The sequence below is a fragment of the Biomphalaria glabrata genome, chromosome 12, assembly GCF_947242115.1.
Source record: "Biomphalaria glabrata chromosome 12, xgBioGlab47.1, whole genome shotgun sequence".
In the NCBI taxonomy this organism is placed as follows: domain Eukaryota; kingdom Metazoa; phylum Mollusca; class Gastropoda; family Planorbidae; genus Biomphalaria; species Biomphalaria glabrata.
In genome coordinates, this window is record NC_074722.1 from 22,081,137 (window position 1) to 22,093,228 (window position 12,092).

The window sequence follows — 12,092 nt, forward strand, 5'->3', positions numbered from 1 at the left end:
ATGAACTGTCGGCATCACTCTAAATTTCTCAAACAAGGATGTCTGGCTTTGTAAGTCAATCAATTCCAGTTGCAGATCTATCTGAGTATTTCTCAGTGGCAATAGAAAACATTTCAAAATCTGCTGCTCTGTCATTTAGTTTTGCAATGTGTTAACTGCTTTTTTACCCAGGACTAATTCTTTCACCACTGCTAGAAAGCACTTGTGTACGCATCATTTCTCATAATTTGAGCAACTCTGTAACTTGCCCTTACCGTGGACTCTTCACTCATTTCTTGTCTCTTTTTTCTCGTCAGTCGCTTTACTCATTCAACTAGGCAATCTTTTTCTTGGCGGTTAAAACCAACAATGCCGCCATATTTTTTTAATGTTTTGATTTGCAAATGACTTTTTGTTATAAGTTTTAAAAACATCAACATTTCTGTTCAAATCTTGTTGGCATATGTTCCACAAAAGCAAAGATGTCTTCACTTTTTTCTGGAAGTTTCTACATTCATATTCTAGTTTTCGTTCCTATGGCTCTCTCATTTCATTAACGCTCAAATATTAAATGGTACTAACCATTCTCTTTGATATCAAAAGAACGTTACCAAACAATTATGCAGAATTGATGCACTGTGTTACACACAACATATTACACGACTAGCTCAAGATAGCAGCGTAATTATTCAAGAAAAACAACTGTCAACACTTGTCACCAAAAAAATAAACCTCGTGTTCATTAAAAAATAATAATATGACTTTAGAATGCCGTAGATTAGAATGAAATCCATCCAAGAAAAAGTGAGAGTCCTAACGTAGGAAAAATACATTTTTCAACCTTTTAAAAAATTTTCTTCACTTGGTGCCGAGGTTTAGGCGGGCCGGATGGAAACACGTCGCGGGCGGATCTGGCCCGCAGGCTGTAGTTTGGGCATCACTGCATTATAGGTTTCTCCAAATATTGGTGACATTTGAGCATGTAGAGTAATAGTAGAGGATTTGACTGAGTAGTTAAGGGATTAAACATGGAAATTCATACAAAGCTAAATCTTACAGGTATTCATTCAATACAATTTTGACAGATGGAGAAGAATTTATATTTTGTTGCTATTTTGAAAAGTGCTTTTATTATTTTTTACACTCAAAATATGCCTTAAACTACACAAAGTTAAGAAACAAATTAATTGGCCTAGAACTTCTGCTTCTTACAATTTATAATAAAGCATTTAGTGTCGGCTCTCCAAATGAAATTATTTTGCAGTAGAAAGCTTAAGGTGGACTGTGCCCTGGGTATGCCCTGTGGAATCGTCACATCCTGGATCCAGAACCCTTCACGCTTTACTATCACATTCACCAGTTCCAAAAATAAAATTCATGATGGGTTTATATCCATTAGATGAGAGTAGTGAGACATAGACCTCCGTCTGGGGTAGTGCAGTCCAGACCTCTATCAAAAAGCAACTAGAGGGGGGGAAGGTCCACTATTATTCGCTTAGGGAAATGCAAGTGGAAAGGCAGTGAGGTTTTTTATTACTCTTGTTCATTTCCAAGCCCCGATACCCACACGGGGGACTATCACCTGTATCATCTGTACAACTCAACTGTATTGCAGAAAATGTTATGATGTGAAATGGTAAAATAAAAAAAAAATGTAAAATTATATTTCCTCAATTGGGAGGGTAAAATTTAAAAAAAATGTATATAACAAAGTATTAAATGTGAATCAAAAGACATTATTATATACACACACAATTTTATCACTGAACGACCTACTAATAGACTTAATTTTATTTTTAAAAGACTAGGCGTGACTAGTCACTAGGACTAGTAGAGTACTGCCATTAGAGACTAGAGTCTCTGGACTAGAGTACTCTAGTCTCTAGACTAGTCTTAGGTCTAGAGTCTAGACTCGAGTTATAATACTCATTAATAGTAGGTATGTGACAAAATTTTTAAAAAAAGAAAAAAAATATTTTTGATGTTAGATTGTTAAAGTACTTTTTCTGAGCTTTCCAATGATATATAGAATGTTGGTATAGGCCTTACGAATAATTTAAAAAAAAAATTTTTAACGTATTTTCACTTAGCATTAAATCAATGGAAACCATGCCACCAAGTTATATAAAAATTGAATGAAAAAGGCATACTATTTCGCACATTTTCATCACTTAGTTAAAAACCATATATCAAATTAAAGCTTAGGGTGTGCTTAATTGGAATATCAAGTGGTTTATGAAACTAATTAATAAATTTATTTTTTTTCAAATTTTTATTTAACTCAATATGACATTATCATTTTTTATTTTTTAAATAAATTTCTGTTAAAATTTTATTTTTACAAGTTTTATATATATGATTATTGAAGCACTTTTCCTAAGCTTTCTAATGATATATAGAATCATGTTATAGGCTCAACAGTTAAAAAAAAAATATAAAAAATTTTAATGTGTTTTTACTCAGCATTTAACGATGTTTTCTGAAAATGCGTATTATTTTGCTATTTTTTAACGCAGAGCGAAAAAAATATTATATCAGAATTAAGTTTAGGATGAGATTAATAAAAGTATACTAATGTTTTATAAAATTATTTATGTTAAATTTTTAAAAAATTTTTTTACTATTATCTTTCAATTGTTATCATTTTTTTTAGAATAAAATGTTATTTTCATATTAATATGAATTTTTTCTAATAGTCGACTGAAGTACTTGTTTAAAGCTTTCCATTGATATATAGATTATTGCAAGAGGCTCAAAAGTTGGGAGTTTTTTATTTTATTTTAGTCATTTTTACGCGTTTTGAACTAACATTGTGCATAGTTGAAAATTGAATGAAAATAGGTTCCATTTCATCAATTTTTATCATATATTACAAAAACATTTATAAATCTTTTAATAAATTTAGAATGTGCTTAATAAAAGTATACTATTGTTTTCTTGTTTAATTAGAAAATGTTTAATTAAACAAGTCTATGTAAATAATAAGGTTTTTATGTAAATTCAAATACCAAGATTTCCAACTAATTTAAGAGTTTTTTAAAGGTACAATTTTTATTTAAAAAAATCAACATTTGAAATAATCTTTGTACCAACACTATGACTTTTAATGTGAGGTGTAGCATAATAAAATGGATATAACAATAAAATTGATTGTCGGATGTGACAACAGGGAAAAACACATAGAACTGACGATGAACAAAATAATAATTAATTCTTGTCTATTAGTCAATTAGACAATATGAAAGGGAATGTTGGCTTTGAACAAAGGTGTCATGTGGCCAATTAAAGACAGGTAGCCATTATATCTGAGTGGACTCAATGGCATCTTTAAATCCCAAAATTAAAAATCCAAGTCTTCGAACTTAGGACCTCTCTGCTCGAAAGTATATTATCTTGTATTAAGCACATTCTGATGTGTATGAAGATACTGTTGTTTATAGACATGATAGTTGGCTTTAATAATCAAAACATGGATAAAAAATAATTATTGTGGAATATATATATATATATATAATATATATTATATACGCATGTATATATATATATATATATATATATATATATATATATATATATATATATATATATATATATATATTATATATTATATACGCATGTATATATATATAATATATATATATATACATGTATATATATATATATATAAATATATATATATATATTATATATATACACACACATAAACTTATTTATAAATAGTATTTGGTATCTATTATCTATCCAGTATAAGATGATTATAAGGAGTTTTTTGTATACCAAATTAGTGGCTCCAGATAGTCGAAATTTATATTCATTCACTATATATATATATAAAAGTAATTTGAACTCAATATATACTAGTTAAGTTATTGATATTATTTTTATAATAAAAATATGACTTTATCTGTAAATCAAGATTAAAGATATAGAAGCATGACAATATTTATGTCTTGCCATAAACTTTCTAAGCCATCAAGCTAAGTACTTTGATAAAGTTGATAAATTATAATTCCAAATACTTTTAACTTAAAAGAAATCTGGATTTTTTTCTAAAAAACTACAATGGCTTATAAATCTAGATAGTAGTAAAATTTCTAGCAATAATCTAGATCATTCTATACTAGACCTAGTAAGCTTAGTTAATACATAGAAATAAATTTATTTTCAGCTTTACTTGCGCTTCCTTCTAACAATTTTTTTTAATTTCAAATTTTAAATATAATATTATTAATGTAAATTAATAAGTTCTATTAAATACTACTACTACTACATAATTAATGATTGTCTGTCTCAAGACAATTTATCTAGTTTGCCTTTTTAAAAGGGGGAAAGTAAAGGCAGTTGGTCATTGTGCTGGCCACATGACACCCTGCTCATTAGTTGTTGACCTTAATGCCAACTGCCATACAGAGTGCAATGTCTGAAAGAGAGCTTACTTTTACAAATAGATACGGGTTGTGTGGTCAAGAGACTAATTATTTGGGGACTCAAGGTTCGAAACCCGACTCAAGCAGAGTTGTGTTTGCTGAGCGCCTAAAGGCAGCACGAAAAACCTTCTCCCAGATACCCCCTCCCCACTGATGCACTAATGAGATTGGACCATAGTGCTCTGAGCATGCTACAAACATGAAAGTAGCGCTATATAAAAGATATAATTTATTTATTTTGAATCAAGTCTTTTTTTTTTTTTCAAGTATCTATTACTAGATCTCTATACTTGTCTATAGACTGTTGAATCTATTATAGATCTGTTTCTAAATGTAAATCTATCTAACAGCTAGATCTAACAAGTGATTACGGTGAAGTAGGAATTAGATCTAGATAAGATTACATGATCATGTTCCTATTTCATAATGTTCTTATGTTTATATCTAAATCTAATCTAGGGCATCTAGGGCTAGGGCTACTACAGTATAGGTATATACTAGTATGTAGTATATATAACAATATAGAATATAGGATATAGATCTAGAGGCCAAATTATTAGATATAGTCAATATAGATCTAGAGTCTATATATATTCTAATGTAGATTGGTACTGTGACAAATTATTCATTTTAGATATAATCTAGAATTAATTCTAGATCTACATTAGAAAATAGACCTAGATCTATCATTTACAGATATGAGATATATTAATATATTCTATAGTAGGCTACTGTTATTAGATGTATTATTATTATTATAAAATGATATATCATTATATTTGGTTAAAATTAATTATTAGACTAGATCTATAAACTAGATTTAGATCTAGTATCAAGTATAATCAAGTAATCAATTAATCAAGCTAAGTATAATTAAAAATTAAGTATGATTATATAATTGTATTATTATAATATTTATATAATATTATATGTAGATCTATTCTATCTATAATATCTAGATTTATAATAATTTATATAGATCTATATCTTATTCTATTACCCTCTCACTCTCAGGCCTCAGGTTGAGTCTATCTCTAATCTTGTCTATACTCTAACTCTAGTGACTGACAATCTAGCTAGCTGCTAGACTGTCGCAGCTAGACCTAAGCCCAAGCCCCCCCCCCCCCCCCCCCCCCAAGTCTAATGACAGTAATGAAATCATCTGAAATGATAATCTAACTAATAACTAATCATTTATGATTTATCAATTGTAATCTACTTTAGTCTTTAGAATTAGATCTAGGAAGTCTAGGTCTAAGTTTAGACTAGTCTAGCCTAGGTCTATTTAAGTTAACTTATTATAGACTTAGAATCTCTAACTTAGATCTATATTGATATTTTACTTAGTCTATATTAAATAGATTATAGATCTATATCTAATATAGGCCTATCTAATATAGAACTAACTGATTACTGAATAAAAATTTTGCTCTAAACCTAGATCTAGTGATACAGACTAGAATTTAGATCTAAGATTTTCCATTCTCAAATTAAATGTTTACACCTGACTACAGGGCAAAATTGTATTTTTAATCACGTGACCAAAGAATTTGAATTCGCCTTTTTACTTATAACCTGCATGATTAAAAACTAAATAGGAGCATTTGTGCATTTTAAAACATATAAAAACGATATAAAATAAATGCACAAATGCATATTCTACACAATGAAGTCAATTTCAATGAAAAAAAAAACGACATAAATGTATTTTTTTCAGCTAGAACTATACAATACGGCAAGGTCGTGTCGATCTGTCCCATTGGACGCCATTTTGTAAACTAGCAACTCACGGTCACCTCACAGAAATCAAAATAGAATTAGATGTGCTATAGATAGGATAGTTACTTTTCACTGATTATATTGTTGCATCAATTAACTACACGAAAAACAAAGCTTCTAAACAAAAAATTCAACCTACATTATGTGGTAGTTCTGCAAAAATGACAAACGTTTATCGAGTTTATGTAAAAAAAAATTTTTTACATTAAATATTTTTTTCTTGTCATTTTTTAAATTAATTATTTTAGAAAATATGTTCCCACTTCTAAAATAACAGTTGAAATCCTTTCTAACACAACTATTTATTTATTGTTAATTAAAAATCAATAGCACCAATACTTCAAATACAAATAAAAGTTCAAAATGGCGGCACACTTTTCGCGCCACTCAAAATTAGTAAACATCCGGGGAATTTCGCATAGCTATTAATAGAGTCACTAAGTCACTAGATCTTAGATTGAAGATTCTAGATCTAGAATAGATAGAATCTAGATCTATTATTATAACATACAAAATACATTTGAACATCATAAATCTTTATTTAGAGCCTATATCTTGAAAGCGCACAATATTTTAATCAAAACATACTCCATATGCTGGCAATTTTTTACTATTCAAAACAGATCTTGAGAGAAACCGTCTTTCCGTTGGCTTGTCATCCAATGTTATCGATAACACATCATCCTCTTCACCACCGTCTAGTTTATTTTTTTGTCTCACGCTTTCAACTTTAATAACATGATCATCACTTGAACTAGAAGAATCAGATCCTTGAATTTCCACATCTGATTCATCTGTTGAGTCGGTGTTATCAACACAAATTTTTAAATTAGGTAGATTCTTTCTGGTAGCCATGTTTATTTTGGTTGAAATCTAAAAAGTATGATTGCATATCTTAGATCTTGATTTTTTAAAATTCATGCTACGAGAGATGTGTGTGTAAAGCAACAGAATAAAATTATCTAGGAAAGGCCCATCAGCGAAATGGCATATAAAGCGAACACCTCCCCGTAATTTTTATCCATTCTTATTTATTTCAAAAGTAACTGCAGAACTATTAAAATGGTATTACAAAGACTCCATTTTTCTACATTTCCCACATATTCACTTTCGTTTTCCCTCATAAAATAAAGCATAGCTGAAGGTCAAAGTTGACATGCATGGAAATTTCATTCTCAAAACGTTTTGGGATAAACGAGAATAGGTCCGAACTTAAGGCGATTTTAAAGCACCAATGGACATCGGCCGAAAAAAAATCGCCTATTATGCTTCTAAATAGATGAGGAAATAGTTAGCTAGAATAGCTAAGGCTATTCATTCCGTTGAAAAAAAAAATATTATGGGGTGTTCGCTCAAAATGACCTTTTTAACTGAAACCCTATTCAGCGAAACCCCTATTATAAGCTTAAAAAGCCATTAATAATAATTTAGTTACCGATTTAATCTGTTCTTCTTTTTGTCTTATCTATTGTTATTGTTTGTAAACTGAAATATTAAAATAATAGGCCTATTTTTAACCTTAACCCAATGTCTTCGATTTCGAAGATTAAGGATGAGTGCAGTAGCCTACATGTTTCACATGTCTACGCCCAGTTGTGACCAGCATATTTTCCCGCATTTTCTTTCCGTCTAAAATGTTTGACTCACACCTCTCTCTCCAACAGTCATATGCTGGCAGTTACTTTCCTCTATGCCAGTGAGGGTGAAATGACGCATCATTTGATCTTAACAGCGCTTAGGCCTAAAAGGTTTATACGGGGGGGGGGGGGGGACCTCTGTTTTGACGTCCTCCTTTTTTTTAACTGGCTGGTTAACCTCTTGTTAAAAGAAGATCAGAATTCATTTTCACTGGGTTCCCCCACCATTCTGAGATTCCAAGAGTTTTCCAGGAGAAAATATTCGATTTCAGGAGCGGAAAAAAACGCTATCTATATATTTAGTAATAAATATAAGAATTACCATATAATATACATGTATAAAATTACAAGATCTCTCCTGAGCCTTTCGTCTCCATGCCCGAAACCCAAGTTGTTGTAGATCTACCTCCCATACATCATCAATCCATCGCATTCGGGATCTGCCTTTGGGTCAATCAGCGAGCGCGCGTGTGTGTGTGTGTGGGGGGGGGGGGGGTCGAGTTGATGTTGATTAAATTAAGTGCACTGAACATGTGTTCTTAAAAAAATAGTCACAGTAACGAGAGTTTATGAAATGGGGAGTAAAATGACGTGGACTAGCCAATAGGGAGGAGGCGAAATAGAATTTTGTAGTTTCTTTCTTTCTCTAAAAGAAAAATATTTGATCGCAAGTTTCGTAGGCTATATAGACATCAGTTCCAAGCAGAGAAAGGAGATGTGGAGCACGAGAAAAGTGAAAACAAATTTAGGCCTAATGTCTCAAGGAGGACAATAGTTATAATGTTTCATGGAAGAAGTTAGATGATAGAACTAATTGAAGCATAATTTCCTATATTTTAACATGCTATTTCGCTATTTTTACGGCCTTTCGCTCATTATGACTCCCGCGAAAATTGCGTTCGCTGATTAGGTCCGACCCCTACCGCAAGTTGACTTGAATTATAAATTTAATAGCTGATATGGAAAAAAGATTCAAATTTAGTTTTATCGCCCAATAGCTGAGGAGTCCGCAGATGTTTTCATTTTTTTAATAAGTTTAACCATTGCGGAGTTATAAATTCTAAACTAAAAACTGGCACAAAAGCGTTCGCCATTGGTCCTTTCCCATATATCTGTAAAACAGCCAACAAGAGTAATGACAACATGCTTTTAAAGCAGCAAAATGTGAGACACTTAAAAAAAAAAAAGGTTGGGGAGGGGGATATAGATCTTCATTATGCTTTGTTATTGGGTTTTATTATTACTTAGGCCTTTATCTAGAACCTGATCTACTGATCTATAGTCTAGAGTTCTAGACCATAGACACACTGGCGGATCCAGGGGGGGGGGGGGAGGGACGATCGCCCCCCCCCCACGCGCCTCCCCCCACCCACACACACACACTGAAGGGCGAATTTTATTATAGAATTCACACAATTTGTATACGAATTTATTACTTATGTTAAAAATATATACTAATTATTTATATTTCAACATATCTTCTTATCTTATATAATACAGACGTTACTTCAAAAAAGAAGATGATTAAATTACGTCCTACGCGTCATGCATTTAGTCATGCATATTAACCTATTTTTATATTATTTCGCCTCCCCCCCCCCCAGTATGTTGGCCGATTTGGTGGGGTCGGGAGGGGGCGATGGTATCAATCCCCAATCCCCATACACTTTCGAGTGGGGAGGGGCGGTCCAATATATTTGTAGAAATCACAGCTTGCTAACAGAATCAATTAAATACCTATATTATTAAAACTTGTTATTGATATTTTAACCGATCTTTATATTATGTCTTTCCCTGTTTGCCGATTGGTGGTGGTGGTGGGGGGGGGGGCGAATACCTCTACTGCCCTTCCCACCTAAACCCTTTGAGTGGGGGGGGGGAGGTCCGTTTTTTATGGAGAAATCATAGTTTGTGAACAAAATTAGTTGAATTAATATATAAATGTTATATTATGTCGCTCCCTTTCTGGTATTTTGGCCGATACAGCGAGGGGGGGGGGGCGATTGCATGTAGGCCTACTGCCCACCCCACTCTAGCCCTCTGAGTGCTGGGGGGGGGCAGTCCTATTTTTGTGGAGAATCTTAGTTTGTGAACAAAATTAGTTGAATATCTATATAATATAAACTACGTATTGTATATGACCCATTGTATATACCACACTCTAATCTCAAATTGTATCATTAGTAAATTTAAATGAAAAAGGGTTGTACCAGGTGGAGGGGAGATACATGCAATCGCATTTCCCCCACCGGACAAATCAATACTTTTTCTTTTTGTATTATGGTTAAGAAATTACAAAATTTAAAAAAAATCTGTCATTAATATAATTTATATATACTATAAATTAAATTCTTATGTAAAGTCTCCCCACCCCTATTCTTTAATGCCGAATGCAATCTTTAGCAGAAATTATTAAAGGAGCGAGGATTAATCGCTTTCACTCTACAGCCCCTCCTATTTCCAGACAGAGATTATGTAATTTCACATGAATTTATCATAATTATTTTAAGAAAGACTTTGCATTGGAAACGAAAATTTTCAGTATAAAAGTCACGATTGAGATGAGTTCTAAACCCAAATAATGTTTTTACTGTCGCCCTTTCCCAACCTTTACTCAATCTGATATTTTTCCAGTTAAATAAATTTGGGACTATAACTCACAATTTATACTTCAATTTTCTTGAATACTATTTATCGAATTTTTTTTTTCGGCGGCGATCCTCAAAGCCAAAATCTAAATATGTGGGGTATCTTATCTTTTCAAGGAACAAATCAGTTTTATTTGCAATGTATTAAGGGCCTATAAATTCATATTAGAATATTTTTCAAGTACAACATTATTCAAAAGGTCCTTTTTTAATAGTATGAATAATGAGCTTTAGGTCAGGAGAATGCGTTTCTGCAGTGAAGAATGCAAGAAAAGATTTTGGCGTCGGGGCTTCGCCCCGAACCCCACAAGAGAACTTTATAGCTCTGCCCCAGTTGTTTTGTTTCTCGCCGAAGGTTGAGAAATGCTGCTATTTTTATTGTCATATATATATTATGTATGTGTGTGTGTGTGTGTGTGTGTGTGTATATAAATCGCCCCCCCCCCCACTCCAAAGTTCTGGATCCGCTAGTGCATAGACATATATAAACATTGCTTTTTTTGTGACGGTACGCACCGGTAGGCTACGGCGTACCGGCACCATTTTCAATGTGGGGAAAAAAAATATTACTTTTCTTGCATCTTAACGTTTATTAATAATTTATTCGTTGTTAAAAGTTAGGCAATCCTTCACTGAGTACCGGCACCTAGGCCTATTTCTTTACACAAAAAAAAAAGCACTGCAGCCTATATAAATATGTCTATGATCTAGGCATAATCGATAGTCGAGATAGATCTATCATCTCAACATGTTGGTCTAATATTGCCAACATGTTAACTATTTTTTAAATTAATCTAACTAATACCCTGATCACTAGCGTATTCAGAACTTTTTTGTTGTTGGGGGGGGGAGGTGATTTTTTCTCCCCTCATTTGATCTATTAAAACACAACTGGCATTTATTAAATGAACCTACACATCTTGTAGCTGATGTTTGTGATTGTCTAAAATTAGAGGCTCTGACCTACAATGTAACCTGAACTAGTATTTGTAAATATTACTTTATAGTATCATCCATATGTCTATTGTTCTTATCAAATCAATAAGCGATGAGAGAGGAAGAGACGGGGGTGGGAATGAAGAGTGGATGAAAAAAGAAACGAATGAGATGATAACATTTGATGATATCGCCACATATTCATTTTAAATCTATTTATAGTTTGTTTATTCAATTGGTCTAACACGTTAACGACGCCATCTTAAAACAACATATAGGCCTAATTGGTTGACCCCTTAATTAACCTAAATGACCATGCCATTTTTTTCCTTTGTCACAAAGGTATTTGTAAATAGGGCGGTCCATCAGAAGGAATCTCGTTCCTAACGGAAGGTAGGCCTAATAACATGACAAGTATACCGTAGCCTCCAGAGGCCAAATCTCTACTTCGTGCTGACACCATCAGCTTACTATCAAATCTGGAACGACCTGGGTTCAATGCCCAGAACAAAACAGAGATTTATGATGTTGGAGAGGGGGTTGATGGAAGTTGTGGGCTAGAGCGTGAAAATGTGATTCAAGTTGCTAAATAGGAGAGATCTAAAGCAGGAATGGCGCCGCTAGGCTTACCTGCTTACTGTGCCAGCCTGCTCAACATAAACGTGTCAATAGTTTCTGACATTCTA

At 32.5% G+C, this 12,092-nt stretch overlaps 1 protein-coding gene across 1 annotated transcript in view; it reads right to left on the reverse strand.

Moving 5' to 3' along the window:
• Nucleotides 1-7,079, reverse strand: part of LOC106078347 (nuclear cap-binding protein subunit 3-like) — a 29,347-nt gene extending 22,268 nt beyond the window's left edge. Inside the window, exon 1 of the mRNA XM_056005096.1 lies at nucleotides 6,774-7,079. Within this exon, the coding sequence (XP_055861071.1) occupies nucleotides 6,774-7,040 (267 nt within the window). The 5' untranslated portion in view covers nucleotides 7,041-7,079. The remainder of the gene's footprint in view (nucleotides 1-6,773) is intronic.
• Between the last annotated feature and the right edge of the window lie 5,013 nt (nucleotides 7,080-12,092).